The sequence below is a fragment of the Drosophila novamexicana genome, unplaced genomic scaffold (genome assembly GCF_003285875.2).
Source record: "Drosophila novamexicana strain 15010-1031.04,08,12 unplaced genomic scaffold, DnovRS2.1 tig00000072-arrow-arrow-pilon, whole genome shotgun sequence".
Taxonomy (NCBI): Eukaryota; Metazoa; Arthropoda; class Insecta; order Diptera; family Drosophilidae; genus Drosophila; species Drosophila novamexicana.
Genome location: NW_020824771.1, coordinates 1557744 through 1583223, shown reverse-complemented (window position 1 = coordinate 1583223; position 25480 = coordinate 1557744). Strand labels below are relative to the sequence as shown.

Genomic DNA, 25480 nt, shown 5'->3' with positions numbered 1-25480 from the left:
TCGCTGTGGCTTCGATTTGTTGCCTTCAAAACAATTGGCGGCAAACAAGAATCAAGTGGCCAAATGGCCAATAGCAAATTGGTCGAAACGGATGCCAACATTGGTCGAAAACTGACGAGTGCTCTCTCGTGAAAGCTCCACGAGGAAAGCTTTCGCAGTCTCGCCTTAAATACTGGCGCGCTGATAAAACCCAAAGCAGTTGCCGTTTCGTACGCGTTGCCAACGCAGCAGCAGCAGCTATCGGTGTGTGTGTGTGTCTGTGAGTGTTGGTAAGAGAGAACAAGATAGAACGTAAAATCATACAAAAACCGTTGCTTACTTTTGAGCGCCAAGTAAAAAGCGCAGATCTAACAGTACGGCAAACGATTGCCGGCAAAGTGCATAACGGTGCATGCATGATACGGGTCGGAAAACTTGTCTTAAAGCATTTGTTGTAGATGCAAAAGGTGAACCACAAGTGAAAGGTGAAAGAGCAGAGTGAAATAAAATTTGAGTTTTTAATACAATTGCCAGAGACCTGGGTAAGTAGCTCAAGCTTAAGCGTTAATTAGTGCTTATGCTTCACAGGGGATTTGGGTAATTATACAGGACGATCTAATAAAAAGAAATTTAGAAGAGGACGACACGCCTTTTGCTCGACTCTACAGCTGAGTTAATGGATGATTATGTACTGAATATATAGTAAAGCGGTCCATTAACCTGTGATAATAAAAGATTAAATTCATTTGTTAGCTACAAAGTTTTAAAGAAATTATAACAAAGCCTTAAACTAGGATTGGTCTTAGTCCAAGTGCAAGCAAGAATTTAACTGCCATTCTCAACTAAAACATATCATAAAACTTTCAGACATTTTAATTTTCATCTGACTGAGTTTTAAGCTAAGCAAAAATGAACTTTATTGTTGTTACTTGACTTGCAAATTGGTTAAATAAAAACTTCTACCAGACAATAAGCAAATATGCTTTTGGGCCATTGCATTCAAGTACAATGAAATGAAATGCAATTAAATTGTGGCCAATTCATTCAAATCAAGTTGAAATAATAATTGAGTGACAAGTAAAGTATTAAAAGTTTGGTCTGCAACAGTTTTGATGTTTCTTGCAACTCAACCAATGTGAATTCCATTTGCGGATTTTACTTGAATTAAGTTCCGTGTTCAATCAAACATTTTTAAACATTTCTTCGACCGTGTAACTAGTGCCGGTGCTACAGGAGGCAACGGAAAACTGCCCAAAACATGCACAGAAATCACTCACAAAAATGTTCACAAAAAAAATCCCAACGGCATTACGCGAAGGCGGCAATTTTACGGCAGTTTGACTTTGCCAACGGCAGTCGCATCCTTTAAAGCCTACACGTGGAAATGTGCTCGAGCACAGGAGCAGCAACAAAAATGGCAATGCTCAAGTGGCGCAGCGCTTAACACAAATTAGACGCACTTAATTACAGCGCAAACAGTCTTCGGGAGTGGCCGTAAAATGTGCGATGAAAACGCTTAAGCCGCAAAAAAAATTAAATGAATTGAAGCCAACTTGAGGCGGACTCAAACCAACTTGGGGGAGGGAGAGGCAAATAGATAATGTGATAGAGACAGAGATGGAGCTGAGGACGGCGCACTGGAATCGCCGGCAAATTTCAATTTCGGTCCACAAGTTGCGGCCTAAAACTCAATTAAACGAATTGCCAAAAATTTAATTACATTCCATTTTGTAGCACTTTAAAGCAAACGCAAAGCAAAGCTCTTAAATATTTTTAAAATTCGCGATAAAAACTTTGAAATTAATGTAGACAATAAAGTAGACTTCTAAAAAGCTTAAGAAGAACGAAAGTTTAAAAGTCTTAGGTTAATTCTTATAGTTTTGTATGTAATTATTAAGATTTGTCCATGAATATAGCTAGAATTTAGATGTGAATTCCACTCTTTAAACAAATACATAAAGATAAAATATCAGATAAGCAAGAACACAATCTATGATTTGAACCAGCGATTTTCAATTTAGTCTAGTGGCTGTAGATCATACATTGTAGCTTTTGTGCCAAAACCATTTGGGAATTATAATTTTTTTTTTGCTCTTTGGCTAAGCACATGCTAGGCCAGCTTTGATTATGTCTCAGTTGAATGCACTTGGCCTAAAAATTAATATATATTTATAGTAATATCTCATTTGTATTTATGTAAAGCAATGTTTGAGAATCACAACAACAACAACAAGTACCAAAAAAAGAACCCAAACAATCCATAATCCATGCCCATAAGCAGAAAACGCTGGCAAAACTTTTCAAGGCTTTTCAACCCTTTTGCAGATACCCGAACTGCCCTCGACAACAACAGCCATTTCCTGTTCCGCTGTTCAGCTACCCCGCGCATCCGGCCACGCCCACCCATGACGTTTATCTGGCAAACAATACGCTCATTAGTTGTCGGAGCCGCCTCATTTTAGGCCTCCTGTTGTAGCCATTGCCTCCTAAGCCGGCGACGTCAAACGCTAAGCAAAGTTTTCTTAATTTCGAATAGGGGGCACACATAAAATAATATTTTTGTTTGGGGAAACTTTGCTGGCAATTAAGTTGTAAGTGCCAGAAACTGGCCTAACGCTCACAGCGATGCGCGCCTTTCCAAATGAAGCCGTTCGTTTTAATTATTCAGATTGGGCATTAACCGTGCTGGTGAATTTCCATGCCAAAAATGTTTCGAAGCGAATCATAAAACTGAAAAGCAATATCAGCTGCATTTCGAGTTAACTTTTCCACTCGAGTTGCCCCAGCTGCCCATCCAATCGGGCAGCGGGGCAAGCTGAAGCACTCCTCTCGAAACTGGTGACAAAGTAATGCAAAATGAATATGCAAATGGCACGAAGATTGACTGCCTCAGCTAAGTGCTGAGATCCACCCCAACTGCAGTCCAACAAGTAATGCCACTTTATTTAAGTTTCTCCTGCGGCCATAAACCTCTGGCCTCGAATTGTTGCCAATGCGTTCAACTTTAGAATGGAAATCGTGGCACTTTGTACGCAGTTCTGCTGTCAATAAAAATCCAACCGAAAAACTTTTGCTCTATCAATGGGTGAAATCCTTAAAGGATTACAACGACCAAACTGCAGAAACTGAGAAAGGGACTCTTTAAACTTAAAACGATTTGAATGAGAATTAATTATTGGCAAGAGCTAAATGGAATCTCTTTCCTTCCTTGACAAGGAAAAATCTCTTAGACAGTTCTGAATTTGCCTTCTTTGTGGCCGTGAAATCAAAACATAAACCAAGATAAAGAGATGAAAAAAAACATCTAAATTGATAAGCAATGGAAATAGAAGAATTAACTTGAGATGGTAAGGAGAGAACTATTAAATTTATCTGGCGTAACTCTCGAAGTCTTTGAGATGTTAAAAAAATCCTATAAAGTTGCAAATAAAAACAAAGTAAAAATCGGAATATTAACAGAATTATAATATGCCAATTTAGCCAAAATAACCTGGCTTATAAGCAGGCGCTTTATATTTATGCCATATAGAGTAAAATAACAAAAGGAACATAATGTCTACTTTTTTGCATTTGTATAACCTCTTAGCGCCCTTTCGAGCGCCTCGAACGCCTCGAGTTGTGGCAGCACTTTATAACAATCTGCACTCAACTCAACGCAGCTCAGCTCAAGTCATAAACATAAAAGTCTTGGCAATGAAATGCCAAACAATAAATATTAAAATAAAATGCGAGCAGGACAAAAATCAAATTCCAAACAGAAGAAAGAGACAAAAATAGGCGAATGAGCGAGATGGAAAAGGAAATTAAATATTCACGTATGAAAAGCGAGGCGAGGAAATTACGCATACTAAATTATAAAAGCCAAATAAATGTGGCAACGGAATCCGGCGATTGGTTAGCATGACATTAGCGGGAGGACGGCGGAGGGGGGGGGGGGGGGGTGGCTTGAACTAATTAAAACCCCCCATTGAAACATTGGGTCTATTAGGCGTCGCTTTGTCCTTGCTCACCACACGCAGAGCCATTAATTTATTTTTATGCCTACCATAATTTCTTCTATTTTCTTGCTGCTTTTGCTTTTGTTGTTGTTATCGCAGTGGCAATATTTGTTTTCAGTTTCTTTGGCAAAAATTGGAACAAAAACAAAAGGGCGGCCAGACACGCAGTGCTGCCAGGGAATATATCCAAGCAGGGACTTTAATGATGCGCCTTAACCAATACCAAGCAACGGGCGCTGGCCTGGAAAAACCAAAAATCTTTCTCCTGGGCATACCCAATATCCATCTGAGTGTGTGTGTGTATATATATAAATATTTGTGCCTGAGCCTCGCGCGCTTTGTAATTTGAATACGTATGCATATTTAATTTGCCACGGCTTTGGCTACGGCTCTGACTTGGGCTCTGGCTCCGGATCCGACTCTGATCCCTGCAATGGTACACTACATTATTGATTGGGTATTTGTGCAGGAATTTCATAATATATGTTAATTTTTTTATGGCACGCGGCATTAAATTGGTTGCCGTTGACGATAACTAGCGACTGCAATTGAGATGTTCCTCTTACAAAACCAAGTCGAGATAAGCTACCCACAGCTCATCATATTGATATGATATTGATGCTGGTCAAGAATGTATACTAGATCTGGCTGTTACATGCTGTGGCACAGTTTTATAATATAATTAATTTAATTAGTTTTAGCCATGTGCGGAAATTATGTTATTCGGCTTAAATTTTCGCTGAACAAATTGAAGATATTTTTTATTCTCATTTCTTAACTATTTTTTCACACTTACATAAAACAATTTTAAATTAACGATTCGATATGTACTACTTATTATGCAAGCATAGCTAAAAGTGTTTTCTGCTTGGTTCACTTCTCAACCGGGCCTTAAATATCAACTCACCAGAGAATTGAGACTTAGAACACATTTAGTTGCCTTTGTTAAACATGAAATATTTCATTGTTGTAATCCTTGCCTTGGCAATGGGCCTTTTGGCAGGAGAGGAGACTTTGGGAGATGCTATGCCACCATCTCAGGGAAAATAAATAATATTCCAAATAAAATGTGAGAAATTACATTTCGGTAGAAGTTCTTGTTTTTTGTTTTATTTTGTTCTGTTGGCTTGACTTTATGTACTTCAATCTCGACTTCAATCTCTGCTCTTCGTTAAATCACGGAAAACAAAAAATTGAATATTAATATAAAAAATTAGCATATACTTTAATGTCATATTGTACTCTGCTGTATAATATTTACACAGAGTCAAAATTGGATAGTATCCCAAAGGAATTCCGTCGAAGATGTTGAATTTGATTGATTTCATTATCTTTCAATACGCATTGCATCTTTAGCTACACTCTCCGCACAGTCGTTAAAGATGCTCATCGTGGAGGAGCAAGAGGAGGTCATCAAATGACAGGACGAGACACATTAAACCCGCAATTGCTGGCGGCAACGTCAAATGGCCTCAACAGCTGTCCAAACGATGCCCGCCCAGGCATCGGCATTAAAACAAGATGAGGCTAAAACAAAAAGCGAATATCACGTGGCCTACATGAAAACCAAGAAACCCACCAAAACGGCAATACCTCACATTGATTGACTATGGGGTACCCCAGAGTGCGAAATACCAATTAACAATATTACAAGTATAAAATCCCTTTTTGTTTGTGCTCATGCCTGACTTTAATATTCAATTCAACTCTGCAAACATAATGAAATTCTAACTGATATTTTACGATCTACATCATTTTTGCGGGCACTTTATAACTTCCGGAATACATTCAGTTTAATAGACTGGACATTTATCTTGTCCTTGACTATCTGGGATTAACAATGCAATTTATTATATACTCTAGTTTCCCGTTTACAGAGACAAGCAAAGCTTTTCTTTTTCTTTTACCACTACCTATTATTTTCTTTTTTTATTTTAGTATGGAACTGCTCGCGAACTCTTGCCAAAAACTTTTTATATTAAATCCCATAAATATTTATCTGTTAGTTAATTTTAAGAAATTCTTGTCCCTCTCTGGACTACTCTTGGCTAAGACAGCCTATATTCATAAGTACTTTTTGACACCTTTAGTGCACATACCTTGTCAGCCTTGGACTGCAGGGTAAAAGACTAGCAGATGGCAAAGAAAAGTTTTTGTTAGTCGACAATTGCCTGCAGCTGCACTGAAAGTCGCCCATCTCGCAGCCATTGCTGCTTCAGCTCAAGCTCAAGTCCCAGTAAAGCCCACTTGACTTCCTCCCGGCACTTAATCAGTCAAATTTTACGCGTTGCGCAAATAGAGAGCCAGAGAAAGTCAAGAGTGCAAAATATGACAGAGAGGAAACTGCCTAGGGGAGTGGGAGTGGAAGCGGGAGTGGGAGTGGAATAAAAATGCGCTGGAAGCAGCTGTTGACAAGGGGCTTTAATTGCTTTTAGTTTTTGGACGACGGGCACATAATAATATGTTATTAAATTCGCGTTGCAAGTCTTAAAGCTGACAGCCAAAAGTTTCAGCTTTGCGACTGCAATTAGGCTAAGTGGACTTTAATGTGGCACAGAGTGCTGCGTGTTGCATTTCCCCGCCTTTGCCGCCTGTCCGTTCCTCGTCAAGCGAAAACCTAAAAAGACGTTGCAAGTCATTTTAGCGGTTACCAAAAAGTTGCCTACAACCAAACTTTGCATTTGCCCAAAACTTGCTCAAAAGCCAAAGGGGGGTAAAGACTCTGAGATCGAGAGAGGGGGTGAGGGTGAGGGCGAGGGCGAGCGAGTGGGGGGACTGCTAGATAGGGCAGACGTTAGTTGACAGTTTCAGTTAGGACTGACATACGCTATTGTCCTTGTGTTTTTACCCCTTGCTCAGCTATGATGCAATTTAGTTTGTGGCAAATTATTTTGTGTCTCATCTTCTGTGTTAGAGCTTAGACTCCGACACAGATAGATAAAGTTTCTGTTGTCGCAAAGTTGTTTCTTTTGATGCCCTAGCAGCGTGTACAAGTCGGGTATATATGCGCGCTATCAAGTGGTTGGCTGCATACTCAACAATCCCTCTTCTATAAAATTTAACTGTCAGGCAAAGATGCTTGGCATCTTTGTTTGCTTTGCCTATTTATGTGGTCTTTTGTTTAAGTTGAACTTGTGGTTGAATTCGAGGCTTAGATAAATTTGATTCGCCTGCCCGAATGTGGCAGGTGATTTTCTTTTGGTTGTGGTTTGTCCAGCCCTTAAAATAGACAATGCATTTGAATGAAAAATTGATGTTTTGCCAAAGTGTTCTGAAGTGAATTTTTAGTTGTTAAATGACTCGACTCATTTTAGGCCATTTAACATTTACCTTGAGCTTCATACATCTTCCAATTAGCATGACTCATCGCTGTGCTTAACGCTCATCCATGCAAATTCTATTTTGGCTAAGGAAACTTAACTAACTTTTACGACTCATGAAAATTTTCAGCTCACATTTATCTGGGCGAAGTACGCAGTGAAAGTGCCTTTCATCAGCTCGAGCCTATTTTAATGTTGATTTATGTCAACCGCAGGATAAAGTTTACTTAACCGCGCCAGAAATGGCTTTGCTTTGCATAGATCCTAGAAGCGCGCCCCATAAAAGTCTTTGATTAAATGAAACCATTTATTACGTAGGTAAAGACAATGTCACGACACCTCTTTACCGGTTGAGTACGGCTCGAGCTGGGGCATAAAACAATTTCTTTAAAAGTCACGAGCACACGCTGAGTTATGACAATTCGCGTTTAATGCCACGACACCGTCTCGTGCCAGACCGTGCCGCCCACCGTGGCACAGATTTCCTGGTGCAAGGGCAAGTAAACACAAACAAATTTTTAAATTTGTAAACACGCGCCAAACGAGCGACACGGTGGCTAACAGTAGCGTATCCAAGACCCAAAAAACCAACTCAGTCCCAAGCCACTTGACTAGTAAACACACACACACACATACACGCCGACAGAGGCACTCGTGTGTGTGAGCGTGTGATATGTGCTGGTAACAGGAAATCCGACAATTTTTGAATTTCTCGCATAAGCCAAATAAAATAAACAACACGACGAAATACTCGTACACGCCTCCCTTACACGTTACGATTACGGTTAGTTCCGAAGACGTATTCCAGACTTCAATTCCGTCAATCTTTGCACAATGGAAAAAAGCATGAATATATTGTGGTTGCCTTAAAACTCGTTTTTAAAGCAGAAAATTTATAAATTTATAAATAATCAGCGGAAAATGGATGAAAAATTGATGGAAATCGACTGACTAGATCATGGATCGGGCAGACCAACACAGACAAACACAGACCAAGCTTACTTCACGCTGCATTAAAGCAGAAAAACGTATTTAAATATCGCCTTACTATGCGATTCTCATAAATTCATATAGGGCTTTTTATTATTATAAACAAGTTATGTTGAAAATCGAATAACAATTATATTCCTTCCTACTCTTCCTCTAATTGATTCTCTTGACAGCCATATCTTTTTCCTTCTGCTACTCTGACTTAGTTACTTATTAGTTTTATGGTAACCAAATTTAGATTATCTACAAGTACTAATATATTTAATTAAAATCAAAACAAGAACAGCTTACAAGAAACACGTAGGAATTGAAATTCAAAGGAATTTTTTACTTTTGAGACTGTCCTCGTTACAGGTTCATGCCCTCAAAAAGTGTTGCAATCTCGTGTATTCAAATAGCAGCAGTAACGACTTATAATCAGAGTGTGTGCGATTTTCTAAGAGCATTTTTGATTAGGCACAAAAACAAAGCCCACGACGCCCACATGGGAGGTTAATGGCGCACTCGGCGTATGCGTAATATTGCCTGCTCATATGCCACGCATATTTGCATAATTTGTCTGCCAGCCCCCCACACACACATAAAACACCCACAGACATACATACAAACACACACATACTTGCACGCAGACACACACAATTGGTTCTTGCAGCACACACATTGCCATCGTTTAGCCAGCCGAGCTGTCTGAGTTAGTAAATTGCACATACGCCTCGTATGCCGCAGTCCCATTTGGGCTTGGGGCTTAAGCCAAAGGTAGCAACAATACTCGAGTGGGCTAAATGCACGTCTGGCAGATACCTTGTAAGCAGATTTCAGCTATATATGCATAATCGTATTCAGATATATATTATGATGTGCAATATATCTACCCAAATGAGGATTCTCATGGAAAATATGCTTTATACGTTGCTGGGTGTTACATGCACTTTGGCAATTTTGTTATACCCGCTTGCTATAAATGTTTAATGTGCACGGGGTATAAAAAGCATTGTTAAGGCCTGCCTTAGCTGATTTAGCTGGGTCGGCGTTAAGTGTCTGTTGCAGTGCCTGACGCGCACTTGCTGACAAATTGAGCCACCGATGTGCGCAAACAGGCAAAGGGTCTGGCAAATGAATAGAGCTGCTTGAGTGGCTAAAACGCTTGTTCCCAAAATGGAATGTGCTGCAGCAACAGGTACTTAGTATGGCTTAGACAACAAAAACCATCTGCCGACTGAAAGGATTGCTCACAAGTCTGTGCACGCCAGGTCTATCAATCAGTTACAGGTCAGATGTGAATGGGTATCTTTGACTCAATCAGGCTGTAATGAAACATTTAATTATGTTGTAAACAGTATTTCATCTCTTCTTTATTCATTTCTGTGCTCTTGTCGTGTGCTGATCTATTTGTGCTAGTCTACACATCATTTAGCTGCCTTGGCCATTCATTAATAAACGCTGACAGCAGCAGAAGAAGCAGCTGCTGCCTGCGTTCGTTTAACTGCAGAAACATTAACTTGGCTAAAGAACTTCATTATGTGGGCCTAATAAATCTTTTGAATTGGCTACCTTTTGACTGTAGGCCCAAACAACGAACAATGAATCATAATGCGTAAGCATGGCAAACACCTTCGAGCCAAAGACAATATCAGGACGGGGGCACACTCATACGCCCCGTGGCACATGCAACCACCTGGAGGCACAACAACTTGTGGCCAACTCCTAATGTTATGGCGTGTCGAGAAGGCAGGCGGCAATAAAGCGTAGCATAAATTAGCCAAATAAGCAGGCGGCTAACAAACAAAGCAAAACACAAAACTTTAATGTTTTGTGCTAGGCCTAACACAAAGTCAAGGCCAGGATAGAGCCTGGGGGCAGGCCAAACAGCTCGGCTTTTCGGAGCCCACAACTTGCGTAACATGGTTGTTATTGTTATTATTATTGTTGTGGCTGTTGTTGTTGTGTTGGTTGCTGTGCGTTACATTAGTATAAAAAAGAAACACACACACACACGCACACACAGACTTGCACACATAAACCATAACCGAAAGGGCAATAATGAAATGTCTTTATGTGCCGATTATCTGAACATAGCCGGGTCCAATGTGCAATTAACCGGTATGCGGTTTTAACCAACACACACACACACTCTCCCACACACACACTTGTGTATATGAACTGATATACATGTGTCATACATGTGTGGCAGAGATTTGTAAGCAGCTCGAAATGGTTGTCAATGGCAGCTTTTGCTGACTTGCTTTTGAGGCTTAAATTAAAAGCCGCTTTTAGTTTCAGCTGATTATCTCCATTGTCAGTTGTGAAACAAGCAGCTGTTATTAAACTTAAATTTCTTATCAAGCAGCTGTCAATATTTCTTAAGCCACTGCTCAAAAAGCATCTCCAACTACATCATGAGTTTATATGCCTGGAATTGAGCTGCCTTTAATTCAATTTTTTTTTTGGCAGAAGCTAAGCCCAGTCCGAGCGTACTCATTTATATTTAAAAAAAAAATTATTTCATACATTCATAACGGAGCTCATCAAATTGTGCGCTCCAAGTGAAAAAGTTAATAACATCAAGTCAAGTTTTTCGCAAGCCGGCAAAAGTCTAGCAAAAAAAAAAATGGAATCGTTCGACATGCCGTGTAGTTGTAGCTGATGTGTCCGGGCTGGCAGCTAGCCAATATTTATCCAACTATCTGCGGCTAGTCGGGCTTTCGAGCTGCGGGCTTTCGGTTTGTTTGCCATTTTTAAGCTCAACTGTAAATGAGATTTTGCACATTTGCTTTGTGGCCATCTTTCTCATTCATATTTGCCCTTTGGCCCTCGAATGGCAATTTGCCACACAGCTTTGACGATTGCCCCAACACACGATGGACCTCACTTTCGCCCAACAGACTGCCCCTGATTCTGACTAATAATCAACTAGCTGTCGGCAGCTTCAGTGCTATTCCAAAAAAATTCGCGAAAAGAGAAAGAAAAATAAAGAAAATAAATTAAATTAAAGAGTACTGCTTTACAAGCACGCAATATGCAAGGACCTTGAAGGAGCCTTTATTTTGTTATTGTTGATGAATTTCATTTGCAAAAAACATAAACTCAACAAACCTTAAGCCATAAAGCTCGAGGTGATACCCTGCACCCAAAACTCAATTGGAATGAAATATATAAATAGGAATTAGCGTGCGCCAACAATAATTATTTTTTGCTGTACAAAATTGTATTCTATGCTGGGAGAGGCTATTATAATTTGTCATGTAATGTGTAACGCATAGAAGGGGACATCTTTGACCCCATAAAGTATATATATCTAGATCAGCATCAGCAGCCACGTTGATATGGCCATGTCCGTCTGCCCATCTGTCCGTCTGTCTGTTTCCATGCGAACTAGTTTCTTAGTTTTGAAGCTATTATCGTGAAACTGTGCATAGTTCCGTCTTTCTGCAGGTGGGAACGAGCCTCATCGGACCACTATATCATGTAGCTGCGATAGGAAAGATCGGTCGAATATTAAGTACTTGCAGAAAAACCTTTTTGGTTTAATACTATATCTTACCCAAATTCGGCATTTATATGTTTTAATATATCTTCGATATGTGGTCCAAAAGTAGAATTTTTTATGGAAATCTATTCTGTTCCAAACTCAGTATTTTTGAGCCGCACTTATCTCACATATCAGCGAAATGGAAATGTTTACAAGTGTATTAAGTCATCGGTGTACCGAAGAAATTCTTAACTCAAATTTCTTTTGTTTAATATACCCTTTCTCATCTATTTTTGAGCGGTACAGGGTGTAATCGGCAAGAAGATTGAAGCAAAAAAAAGGTTGTTTAATTTGGGTCAAAATAAAAACCAGCTAAAGTCAAAATCTCTAGAGATTTTTATGAAATTCGCCGGAAATTCCATTAGATTAAATTTAAAAAATATGAAAACTGAATTAAATTGATGAAAAAGTAACTACATTTTTTATGCTAAGAAATGTGCGCCACACCAGAAAGGTTTTCTTTTATTTAGCTACATCTTTAAAGAAATACCGAGTTCCAATTAAATTACTGATTAAGACAGCTGCGTGCTTTCACATAATGTGTTGCTGTGCTGGTATGCTTTTGCCTTAAGCTGTTTAAATTCAAGGTTTTCCATTTAACAGCAATCTGCCCATGGATTTTAATGATATTTTTTCGCTCGCTGCCACACAATGGCACTTAGGTGGCAGTTGTTACTGCGCAGAAAATTGCAATCGACGGGCTTTTCACATTTCATGTGATTTGTGGAAACGATGGCCAGGCCAACTGACTGACTGCCACTCGGGCATATGCGTAATGCGTAATTAATGATGGCCACGAAATTGTCAGTTTTTGACACGTATCGCTTGATGGACCACTGTCTAAGTCTGTGGCACTTAATCAAGACCAGACAAATCTACAAGAAGCTTTCAATTAGTTGGCGCTTAACTAATTATGTCTAATGCAAAAACTTGTGCCGCCTGATTGATGGCCATGGAGAGGAAAGGGGGCAAGCAAGCAGAGCCCATTTCAATAGATAGCTCGTGCAGGAAACACAAGTTGGCCCGCATCTGACAAGGCACAAACACACACACACACACATATATATATATATAGTCAGTACTGTGAAGGACTCTTTTGCTATTACTGGCACGCTCTGCTGGTCAGAGTGAAAGGACCTAGCGGCCAACAAGCCAACTGTAGGCCACCATGAATACCCATTCACAATATAAAATGTTTACAGTGTCATAAAAATATCAACAACAAATGCGAAACCAGAACAAACAAAAGCGAAAAAAGGGCGCAGAGCGCACAGCACAACGCGTTAGACAAATAAGAAAATGTTGAAAGCTGTCATCGGAAAATTATCAGATGAAAGCAAATGTTAAGTGCCTATGTGTTGACTCGCCGAAACAGAACTTTCCACTGAAACTAGATGAAGATGAACTAGAACTGCCTTTAAATTAAGTTCAAGTAGCAAAGTTTATCAATTCTATAAATACTATTTAAAAGCTGAAAGCACTTCTAAATAGTTGGGCACTTCTTTGTGCAATAATCTACCTTTTATCTTTCCTTGGACAATATTCTGACATTCTTGAGGCATTCTTTTTTCTACTCAGCCTAATTCCTTATGTTAATCCATTCTGGAATTCCTCCAGCAACCATCAGGCTCCCTTTGAGTATCATTTGAGTACCATTCACATTCTTTCAGTATTCTTCGAGCATGCTAGAAAATTTCTGTTCTTTCTTGGAAAATCTTCTGGCACTCTTCATGCTCATCTTTCCTCTCCCTATTGAACTTGTTTAAACATATATCCTTCAATATTCTTCAATTTTAATGGCACTCTAGCTAAATACTACTGATATTCTTTTTGTACAGAGCGAAAAGATTAATTTCTCTTCTGGCTTGCTTTTTTTCAACATTTGTGTCAAAGGTTTGTGTGCAGCTCTTACGTGGATTCCCTCGGAGTCAAGTGGCAAATGCATATTGCAAACATCAAGTGCTTTCATATCAAGCAAAATCATCTGACTAAAATACAATGTGCCATTCAACACCCACTCGCACTCAAATATGCACACGCCCACAATCTGACACACAAGTCCTACGAGAGCTCAACATGAAAATCAATAAAAAATATCGCATTACACACTTTACCCGCTTTGTTTTCGGTTTCATGCAGCATTTTTTTTGTTTGTGCTTTTATTGTATATGTGCTTTGTGTCGATTTCGACTTTGGCGGCCACGCTGGCGTATGATTGATTTTGGGGCGCAAAGGCACAGGCACAGGCGCAGGCACTGACAAGCCGTCCACCGTGACTAGGCACAAAAACGTTGCATAACTAAAGGCGCCGGCAGCCGATACAAATTGCAATCGCAGCGTTGACATGTGGCAACGTGGAGCAGCTGCCATCAAAGAGCTTCACGAATTGCCAGTCAACAAATTCGATTCAATAAGCGCCTCTCACATGGCCTGCACCAATTTTACGTTTTTATACCCTTCACACGACGAAAACGGACAAAAAAGAGTATAATAGCTTTGCGCAAATGTATGTAACAGGCGAAAAAAACCTACATCTGCGAGCAAAAAAATATATATTCACAAAATGACGAGCCGAGTCGATCTAATGATACCTGCCTGTCTGAATATACAATAGCTAACGACCTGAAATTCGAAATACATATTTTTATATACTTTAACGACCTCAGAGCCTATTTTATTAAGCTAGAGAATTGGGTGTAGGTATATACACATATTTAGGTTCCATATTTAAGCTCAGAAAATTGCCTAAGGATCGGATCAACATTCCAAGGCCTGAGACAAAGGTAAGAAGAAGCGTACACTATGAGTATGTGTGTGTGTGTTTTTGTGTGTATAGAAGGAAGCTCGAACGAAACGCGAGCTTACGCTCATTTCAGGGTATGTCCTAGTCGATCACCTCTGGCTAGAACACGCTCAGTGTTCGTCTTATTTTTTTGTTGATGATTTCCTCTTCTCGTAGCGACATTGCCATGACTGTGCTCCATATGCATGAGCGTAGGCGTGGCATAAGCTGATCAGAATGCGAGCCTATATCTGAGCACGGAGATGACTTTTTTGAGTTGTTTCTAAGCGGATTACGTGGCCAAATGATTGCGTGGAATGTCAGCTAAGAGCTTAAATTAAAAAAGTATTGAATTTTGATTGTAAACCGGAAAACACTGCGTGAAATATAAAAGTATGTCAGGTATATGCGAACCAACACAAACACTCAATGCATTCGAATAGTCATTACATATTTGTCTGAACGAGGCGGCAAAATGTGTGCGACGCGAACAAATCGAGGCAATCATAAAGAGAATTTGTTTTGAGTATATTGATTGTATTGGAGCGAATGCAAACAGCAAAAATCCGAAAGTGTTTGTCGTAGATACAAGCACACACACACACACACACGCACGCACACAGACACGCTCACGTACACGAATGCACACACTTAATGGCAACGATTTAACGCAATATTTAAAATTCGATTTTTATCTTGTATTTTTGCAGGCCAGCACCAACGGGCAACAGGCAACAACAGAGAACAGAGTCAGTCAGGGATGCAACTCTAATGGGCGGTTGCGCAACCAACAACAGCAACAACAACAACAACAACTGGCCACAATAGCAGCAGCAGCAGCAGGAGCTGCGGTAGCAGGAGGCATCGCCAACGTGTTACGATGTCAACGTAATGAAAACAAAACACAAAACTTGCATTTCCGTTGCCGCTGCCACCGCGCCTAGTGAAAAAATGAAGTCCGTCATCCTTTATCCATATGGACCGCTAACTGGGGGCGCTCGCTGCTGTCGCATATTGCATGCTAAAAATTTGGCCATAACAAGCGCCATTTACACAATTGTAAGTGCAACAACTGTTCTTGTTATTATTAAAACTCTGTTAACATCACATTGCCTCCACGTCCCGCCGGGCGTATGCGCAATGTCATTCTCAACTGTTCGTAAACTGTCCCAGTGGCAAAGTTTCGCAACTCTTCCACGTAATTAATACAAGTGCTGAACAACTTTTATGATAATTCTTTTTATCTTTAATGCAAATGGGAAAACCTCATTAAATTGACAGGCAACTGACAAGAGTATTAATGCCTACGGCAATGTATCAAATATATTATAAATTAAAAGTCAACTTTAGCAGTTCATTTCATTTTTTCATTTTATATGAACTATATAACATTTTTAATTATTATTTGTGGAGAATTTTTCTTATGGTTCCCAAGTAAACTGAAAAATAGAAGCACGTCAAAAGATATGTTATATGGCAGATATAGCATACAGTAGTCCGATACAGCCTACGACTACGATTTATATGCTGCCTACATTATCAGTGCGAATCTGTGCATAGTTTTATTAAAGGCGGTTGTAATACAAGCAAAATAAGTTGAACTGTTGTTATCAATATTTCTTCATTTACCGCCCGGACTCTACCTGAGATCTATATACACCCGCCTTATGAGAACTATGGCCAAATAGATGCCAGCTTTCCGCCACGTTGTGCACTCGCTTTTTCTTCATCTTGTGCCTTATAAATTACAATTACATGACGCTCATTATGCCATTTAATTTATGTTAATGGCCGAATCGTGCATGGGATTTTTCTATGTACTACCAAATGCAACAGCCGAGCCAAAGAACCAAAGAACCAAAGGCAATGGCAACAATAACAACTGCAATTTGCTTATACGAATTATGTGCATGGAACCTGCGAGTCAAATTTGCTGTTGCATTTTAAGTACCTGGTTTTCTCCTTCTTCTCTTTTGCTGCCACGTGCAATTAGTGGCACGCTTTGGTGTACTCCATCGGGTTGAATTGTAAGGATAGTCACGGAACGTAATGAATGTCTCCACAAAGTGTAAAACTTTGTATTTAAATATTAATTGCGCTGTAAAATTGCAGCACATAAATTTATGGCCTTTTCCTCTTCGTTTGTCACGCAGCCATTTTAAGAGCAAAGACATGTTTTATGTACAAACAAAAAAGGGTTTCCCGTTTGGCACCTTTTCGATTGCCGGCCCGCATTGCGTATGCGTAATATGTGTGCTAATAATGTTCCTTTCACTTTGTTCCCATTTCTCTGTCATTTTAGAATATATCGCTCCTAATCGTCCTGATCTATTCGTGGCGCATAAATGTTAACATGCACAAATCTGCCGAGCTACAGGATGTCTACTACGGTAAGCACATGCGTTATTCATTAAAGCCATTAAGCACTTGTACATATGCAAATACTTGAGAATGTGCCCCGGCTGGCCTCAAGCTGAGCATAATAAATGTTACACTGTGATAAATATGCAAAATGTGGAGTGTCTCCCAAGGCATAATAAATTAGACCATAATAATAAATATAAAAATTGAAAATATGTTTATCTATACATTTTATATTTTATTTTTAGTTATATATATTAGTCTCACATATAGATAGTTACCTCTACCTTAGTTGTTTGTATCTTAAGAGCATTTGTGGCATTAGTTTTATTTTTGTCTTCTTATCTTGCAGGTGTGCAAATTGCATATTTTGCCATAATTGGCACACAAATGTCGATGATATTGTTAAGCATTGTGTTGATATTTGGCATCTGTCGGGTAAGTTTCGTTGTTTGCTAAAAAGCTTTTCCCCATTTTACAAAACTCAACAATGGCTTGTCAAACAAGCCAAACACACTCACACACACTCACACACACACACACACGCACACACACACATACACGCACACGGACTGGTAAATCAAATAACTTCAAACCGAATATATGCAAATTATGCACATTTTGTGCCTGTGACCGAGCTGTTTGCAGGCCATAAACAAATAAGGCGCATTCAAATGTAAATTACCAACTTGTGCGCCCGTAGGCGTATGTGCCACGCCCCCCAGTGTCTATCGAAGTGCGTCGAATGATGAATGAATGAATAAAAGTACCAAAATAAAAGCACATTAGCGACATTTTGAATTTCAAATGTCCTTTTATTATAGATTTCAGTGTGTGAAGGTGAAATATTTACTTCAATAAATCAATTTTCTGATATACATATTGACAATTTATTTAAATAATTAGATGAGCTTTTTTTGAATGTTAAATGTTAAAGCTTATCGAAATTCAACTAAATTATTTGCACGTATGTTTAGAGCATTCGATAATTCGCTTCTGACATAAATCGGATTACGATTGAATATTTATTACAACAAAGTAAAACCAATAGAAAAGGCAAAATATTTGAAGCTAAGTTCTAGCTTCCATAGCTTAACCATGAATCGAACGAAAGTTAGATATATTTATTTTGGTGTCTGAAGCTGAAGCTTCTGAAATAGACATATTCAAACGCAACTTTAAGCTTTATAGAATAAGAGATCTAAACATATTGAAGAACTTATTCGAGTAAAAACTGACAATGGCTTGAACTTCCTGTGAGAGAAGAATTTATGATGGAGTCATCGTATGAAAAACAAAAAAACGAGAGATGTAAATAAAGTCGAACGAACCCGCCCAACATATTTAAAATGGTTGCCAAAAATAAAAAAAAAAAAACCAAAAAAGGAAAATAGAATGCCACGATGGTTGAAAATGTAGACAATTTGTCACACAATTGGGTACACAAAACCATCTGTCGGTTGGCTGACGACTGGCGGCGGCGACACATGACAAAGATTATATATCCAGTTGAAGGGAGCATTGCGTGGCGCATTGTGTGGAATTTTTTAATTTCAACCTAACAACTAAAACAAAAAAAAAACTCAACCAGAGTAACAACAAATACGAGACGGACGCCAACGAATTGTGTGCACAGCACACGAGTGTGTGTATATTTGTGTGTGTGTGTGTGGGAAAACTGAGCTCTGTATGTTGGCCAAATTAATTGCAATTTGCTCTTAGGCGCCAGCAACCTGGCTGGATGGTAGCCTGTACCCGTTGCGTTTAAATAATGCATAGACCATTGGCATTAATTAAAGCTGGCTGCTTATTTTGACAACAATTTGTATGGAAAACAATTCCATGAAAGTGCACACATTTTTAGCACTGTGTGTGTGTGTGTGTGTGTGTGTGAGGATTGAGAGCAGCTTGGCAGAAACTCAATTAAAATGAGAAAGAACTGTTGCAGGTTGCCGAATGTGATATACTCTTGCAGACATTCGGCAGCTAAGTGATTTATGTATTTGAAAGCTTTGCTTACATGGAATTTAAATGACTGGGAGATTTTGTTAAAGAATTTAAATTAGAAGGATAATAACTATGAATTTTATATGCTTGAAAACTATAAGTAGTAACTTTAACTTTACTTTAATAAAGATTAAATCTACAAAAAATATTGTACCCACATAATGCAGACCGTTAAATCTGCGCTATTTAAAATGTGAATATTGTTGGTATAAAAATCGTATATGCAAAATGCGCGGCTAAAATTGTCAGCAACAGCGAAGGCCGTGAACAGGGAATAAATTTAATAAATAAACCTCAAAATGCTACACGCGAAAAAGTGCCAAAAAATGCAATCACAGGTTTTGCACCCTAGTGAGATATATGACAGCACACCCACACACGCACATACACACACTTACAATCAATCACACACACAAACAGCCCCATAAGGGGAGTGTGGACGGGCAGAAAATCAATGCGTTCAATTTGATGCCAGCTAAAGGTGTGCAAATGACTTTGGTTGCCTGCCCATCACAACCTTTACAGACTATGCTCACAGAGGGATATAATATTTGTGTACCCGTTCTATTGTGTTGCCCACAGGAAAACCCCGGCCTAATTGTACCCTGGATAATTGGCTATATTACGTTTATGGCCTTAGAAGCTGTCGCCATGGTTTATTCGAATGTATTGCGTGATCATGTGAATAAGGTAAGTCGATTCCTGTGGGGCGACCCGCAATCCGACAGGTGTGGGAATTGGGCGCGCCAGACAAACGCTTTTAATGCATATCTAAGCTGCCTAGCTGGTGGTCCATTTATTTAATGAAAACCCCCCGCAATCAGCCTTATGCTCAGCCAGCAGTCCAACAAAAGCCACGGCCCAGCGGGAGCTGCTTGTGAATGATATCAATGAGAGTTCTTGAATGCCGCGTTGGCATAAATCAATTCGAGCCGAAGCACAAAGATCTGGCAAAACAAACAAATAAATTGCACGGACTCAATGCTAGAAAATAACAATAACGAGAACAACAACAACGGCCACAATAACAACAACAACAACAACAACAATGGAATCAACGACAATAGCAAAAGACCAGGGCAAAATCCGTTACATATGTAAAAGTTGCTTTTTTATGCTAAAATCAAACAAAGAATTTAGGTTATGGTCGGATGCAAACGACAGTTAAATGCACTACAAACCAGAGACAATGAAATTGATATCCAAACACAAAACATATGCTTTCTTTGTATTGCTTGCTGTGACATGTTTGCATGTTCCCAATGATATTTGGCCCTTTGCCCGGTTTCCGAAGGAAGTTTTGCTGGTTTTTTCTTTTTGAAAAAACTATTTTTATGTATGAAAAAATATTTATTGAATTAAATTGTAAATAACTATCATAGCATAAAAAAAAAAAAATCATAACAGAAAGACAGCTTAAATCTTCAGCTAAGAACTTTCACATTAGTTTGCAAAGCGAAACCCTTTCGCTTTGCAGATTGTAGCTTAAAATTTAAGTTTGTTAGGGCGAACGCTTTTCCTTTGAATGTTGTGTTAGTCACAGCCTAGATACTAACAACTGAAGTGCCTGATTAACCAAGTGAAGCGCAGAGTCGAGTGCAACAAAAAAATAAAAGCTTAAACGCACACTTAAAAGTAGTAGCAAAGCGAAGCCGCAAAGCTCAGAGCTGACAACAGGGTTCATTCACTTACTCCCACACATCCTACTCCTCTCTCTCTCTCGCTCTCTATCTCTCCCTCTCAGCCTCTCGCTTACTCCTTTACTTACCCAAAGCGGGCGCCATGGCATGCCATAGGCTTATTACACACATGCATTCACACTCTCTCTCCCTATCTCGCGCTCGCTCACACACACACAGGCAAATAGACACTGTGTGTTGGGCATTTTTGCACGCCAACTTTTGCCGCTCTCCGCTTTGTCCCCGCCGCCATTTTTATTTGTCTTCGACATTTGTTTTTGCGGCTGCTTCTATTACGAACGTGCCCCGACGCGCCCGCTTTTTTGTTGCAATTGTTACTTGTTTTCCACCAAAGCGTTACAAAATTGCCGCCTCATGCATAATTTATTGCAATTGTGGAGGTAAAACTCATGTTTTTCTTACGCTCTCTTTGCCAGCGCTGAAAAAAATATTTGCGCCGTTAAAGTTTTGTGCCCCTTTTTTTTAATGCCCTGCAGCCCAAAAAAAAACGAACGGAAAATTGTGTAATAGGCTATGGGAAAACGTGTTTATATTATGAACACCGTCAATATTAAAGAATTTAAAGCCGAATTTGTCAGGATTTCCATTGCAGCCATTTAACAAATAAATAAATTCCAAATTTATTAAAGGATTGAGCAGCTTTTGGTTACAGGATATCTCTTAGGCAAACAGCTGAGTGCTTATAATCTTAACTGGTTTCTTGCTAGTTTAAAAACCATCTGAGTAACTAGAGCTGCAGATAGTTCAACTTCTTTAGTATTTTAAACAGCATTAATTTTTGATTAATTATATTTAATAAATTTGTATTCATTTTACAGCAATTCGATGCCATGTGCAAAGCAGAGGTGGCATTTTTTATCGCGCGCGCTTTTATCAATGTGAGTAATAATTCAAATTTTCGGTGAATGTGTGTGTGTGTTTGTGTGTGTGTGTGACCAATCTTAAAAATTATAAATTTAATTAAATGAATAGATGTGTGAAACAATCATTTAACTGAGCTTTAACCAAATCTAAAGAGCTCAATCATGACGAAAATCTTGTACATAGATTTACCAAAGTCGAGCATCAATAAATTATGCGGAACTCTGAAAATTAGTTTTATTTTCTACGAGTATGATTTGAATGTTTGAAATTGCGTACTTTGACAATGAATTGAACATTTGAATTGAATGGAATAACAGAAATATTGAATTACGTCAATTAGACAGTCAGTCAAAAATTTGACCAGGTCCCTGCTTCTAACTCCACTTGTTTATTTTATACTTTTTTTTTTAAATTACTGTGAATAGCCCGCGCATTTAAAAATTCTAATAAGACTTCTATATTGCCATCGTCTTGAGTATTGCTTCATAGTTTCTTTTGCATAGAATGACAAAGGCAATTTTCAGCGACAAGCCCATCAGTTTAATAGACGTTTGAATGCCCTCGCCCTGCATGCTTTTGCCAATCACTTTGATGGAGAACTTCAACAGGTGTAAGCCTAAGAAGCCGTAATAATATATCAGCCAGGGTATCATAAGTGCGGGCGCGAACTGTTCAAAGGGGCAAATTATTCCAAACTAAACACAAAAGCAGCGAAAATAAACAAAATCTTACGGCAATGGCAGCATAGGTCAAACCTAACCAGACATTTATGTGTAAGAATCCAAACCCACAACGCAATTGTCGAGTTAGCTCCGGAGGAAGTATCAGAAATCGATGATTGTGCCACAAAGTCGGCAGCTTGATAGCCGGGGTGCAATAGTGGCACGTAAAGATATACAGACTCTCCAGCTGTTCGGGGGTTCAAAGTAATATAGATAGGTAGATAGATAGATATATAGAAAGATAGATAGACAGTTAGATAGATAGATAGAAATATAGAAAGATAGAAAGATAGATATATAGATAGATAGATAGATAGATAGATAGATAGATAGATAGATAGATAGATAGATAGATGGATGGATAGATGGATAGATGGATAGATGGATAGATAGATAGATAGAAAGATAGATAGACAGTTAGATGGATAGATAGAAAGATAGATAGATCGATAGATAAATAGATGGTTAGATAGATAGATGGATAGATAGATTGATTGATACGTATATAGATAGGTAGATAGATGGGATCTTGGGATCTTAAGTCATACCACGCCGTGTAAACACATTAATATTAGAATCCGATGCATTATGAAAAAATAATTGTTGGGTAAATTCAACATTTCCATAGATTGTCTAGATGCGTCCATCTTAAGTTTGTAACTGCGGGCCATCAATTTAATTTGTTTATCGTATGGTATCAGCTGGAACATTACAAACGACAATTTAAAATATCGCTGAACACGTTAAATCTAATAACACAATTTTTAAATTCTATTACTTATTTATTTTTTTTTTTTTACATTATACAATTTGATTACAAAATCTTTCTTTCAATTCAACTATTTACATAAATTACTTGGCTTCCTATAATAAAACTTGAATAATTCTTCCATTCAAGAGAACAAACAGTACAAAATGATCTCCATTTCAGAATAATCGGCATGAATTTATTGATTTATTTGTGCGTTTAGGTGAATATACAACAAATGCTAAAAATTATTTGATTTTAGCTCCATTAGCTTGTAAATCAACGACTATGCTATACTCTAACTGCAACATGCCTGAAGACGATAAAATAGTTTATAAGGGTAGACAATTTGGGACTTCAAAACCAATATACCTTTTCTTTCTGTCTTTGGCAACAGAGTATAAGCATAAAAATGTTTTTCTGGTCATTTATAGTCTGAGTGTGTGTGTATGTGTGAGTGCTAAGTGGAATTTATGAGACTCAATTAAAACCTTTTTCTCTCTCCCCCTCTCTCTCTCTCTCTCTCTCTCCCTCCCATCTAAATCAAACAGGTGCTTGCCATGTGGGGCGTATTGCGTTTCTATAATCTGGTGCGTTCGGGCATCACCTGGCGCGGACCGGAGGTAAGTGCGATATAATTCATTTTTCTCAATAAATGAAAAATGAAACAGAATAGCGCAAAAAAAAACAAAAATCGTTTAACGTTGTGTGGTTTGTGGCTTTTCATAGAGTAAAGTATTAAAGCGAATTCGGCAAGCCGAAGAATCAATACCGTGGAATAAAGCTTAAGTTTATGTGAGGAGAATAGTGCTGAATATGGCTCAAGCTATCTTGATAAAGAGAAAAATATGCAAAGCGCCAGTTCTCGATATGTTTATTTTATAGAGGTATATAGATGATTTATGATATAGTAGTTCGATCCAGCCAATTCGACTTATGCGCGACTAGGAAACATGACGACTTGTTCCTGATCTGGATTATGTAAACATTATGATATCGGTATCCATGACAAAATTATAAAATCCTCAACATGTGATCGGGCATCACCAATAAGTGGGAAATGGAAATAACCGAATAAGTATAAATCGATTAAATGAGATTCGATACCCTGACTTTGACATTTATGTAAGGAGAATAAGGCTCATACTGGCTCAAAATATATTATTAAGGGGAAAAGTATACTTAGTATACTTAGTTTTCGACCGATTCTATCTGTAATATACCTCTATAGATATAGATAATTTATAATATAGTGGTCCGATCCAGCGGATTTCGACATATGAGCTACCGCAACAGCAGGACGCATCAATGCAGGGTTTCTGTGCGATTAGGAAACAGGACAGGAAACGGATTGTTACTTGATGCTGATCAGGAACTTGTGCATTTTATGGTCTTTATCGGAGGTGTCTTCTTTATTCCTTGACATAAATTATGATTTAAGTATTTATCGCCCATTTATCGTGCTCTTTCCAATCGAAACCAGGCCAAGACGGCGATCTTCGCGCCTATGTACAAGAGCGTGAGCACCCACAGCAAATCCTCGGTGGTCCATTTGGAGGGTAAGCGCGCCAAGCAGCGCCAGCGTCAGCGCCGCTACAGCGTCGAGGCGGAGAGCGGCTGCTGCGCCATCTTCGACTTTGACTTTGACTACGATGACGACGATGAGGAGGAGGATGCGGAGGATGATGCGGTGGGCTACGATTATGACGACTACTATGACTACTATGAGGACGAGGATGAACAGCAGCTGGAGCTTGAGCTGGAACAGCAGGAGGATGCGGACTGCAGCATGCTTGGCGCGAGTGCATCCAAGTCGCGCACCCGAACGGCAGCGGTCCGTGTGAAGGGTCAGCGCCAGAGGCGCAACAACAACAACATACGCAGCGTGCTGATCAATAAGCGGCACAACAAATACAAGATCAGCCGGCCGCAGACACAGCTCGAGGTCATCAACGAATCGGAGCGCAGCGCGGGCAGCGGCAGCGACGAGAACGACTCCCTGCTGGTGGCCTATGACAGCAGCTCGTCGCTGGCGTCGGTTTGACATTGGCCGCCATGCCACAATGGAACTGCAGCAAATGGGAGCCGGAGCCAGGCAATGCCACCAGCTGACGACAGCAGCGGGAGCGGGAGCGGAAGCGGAAGTGATACCAGCAGCAGCAGCAGCAGCGAGGACGACGACAGTCGCGAGCATCTGCAGCCTGGAGCGCGGCTCTCTGGCAAAGGTTGTGGTCAGCGTCAGCGTAAACGCCGACGTTCACTGCGACGCGTCTACTGCGCTGTAAATGTGTCCATAATGGGTATATTGGTGGCCGTGGAGATATACGCACAGCTGGCCATATTTCTATAGGTAGATCCAATCGCTTGAGGTCCTCCCAGCAAAGAAGGCAGAGCGATCAGAACGTGACAAATAAATGTAATAGGTATCCAACTTCAAATATATATAAATAAGAAAAAACATTTAAAAAGTAAAAACATAA

At 39.3% G+C, this 25480-nt stretch overlaps 2 protein-coding genes and 1 long non-coding RNA gene across 3 annotated transcripts; 1 reads left to right on the top strand and 2 right to left on the bottom strand.

The window, feature by feature from the left end:
- The first annotated feature begins 501 nt into the window (after window positions 1-501).
- LOC115771395 lies at window positions 502-25068 on the top strand. Its single transcript, XM_030717081.1, has 8 exons — window positions 502-521; window positions 15309-15657; window positions 16901-16988; window positions 17312-17397; window positions 19549-19656; window positions 21485-21544; window positions 23552-23623; window positions 24484-25068. The coding sequence occupies exons 2-8, from the start codon at window positions 15490-15492 to the stop codon at window positions 25042-25044; spliced, it is 1143 nt and encodes a 380-aa protein (XP_030572941.1). The 5' UTR covers window positions 502-521; window positions 15309-15489; the 3' UTR covers window positions 25045-25068.
- On the bottom strand, window positions 3962-4620 carry LOC115771396. The gene is made up of 2 exons (XR_004018936.1): window positions 4544-4620; window positions 3962-4405 (listed from the first exon to the last, which is right to left on the bottom strand). It is a non-coding gene; the product is annotated as an uncharacterized LOC115771396 (long non-coding RNA).
- Window positions 21741-23055, bottom strand: LOC115771394. Its single transcript, XM_030717080.1, has 3 exons — window positions 22801-23055; window positions 22263-22439; window positions 21741-22198 (listed from the first exon to the last, which is right to left on the bottom strand). The coding sequence occupies exons 1-3, from the start codon at window positions 22960-22962 to the stop codon at window positions 21986-21988; spliced, it is 552 nt and encodes a 183-aa protein (XP_030572940.1). The 5' UTR covers window positions 22963-23055; the 3' UTR covers window positions 21741-21985.
- Window positions 25069-25480: the final 412 nt, after the last annotated feature.

Excerpts from the sequence above, each read along its gene's own strand:
- LOC115771395 (XM_030717081.1), top strand. The coding sequence starts at position 15,490 with ATGAAAACAAAACACAAAACTTGCATTTCCGTTGCCGCTGCCACCGCG. Across the intron at positions 19,657-21,484 it reads TGCGTGATCATGTGAATAAG|CAATTCGATGCCATGTGCAA; the intron begins GTAAGTCGATTC and ends TTCATTTTACAG. Across the intron at positions 21,545-23,551 it reads TCGCGCGCGCTTTTATCAAT|GTGCTTGCCATGTGGGGCGT; the intron begins GTGAGTAATAAT and ends TAAATCAAACAG.
- LOC115771394 (XM_030717080.1), bottom strand. The coding sequence starts at position 22,962 with ATGTTCCAGCTGATACCATACGATAAACAAATTAAATTGATGGCCCGC. Across the intron at positions 22,440-22,800 it reads TAATGTGTTTACACGGCGTG|CTGGAGAGTCTGTATATCTT; the intron begins GTATGACTTAAG and ends ACCCCCGAACAG. Across the intron at positions 22,199-22,262 it reads TGACCTATGCTGCCATTGCC|TTCGCGCCCGCACTTATGAT; the intron begins GTAAGATTTTGT and ends CCCTTTGAACAG.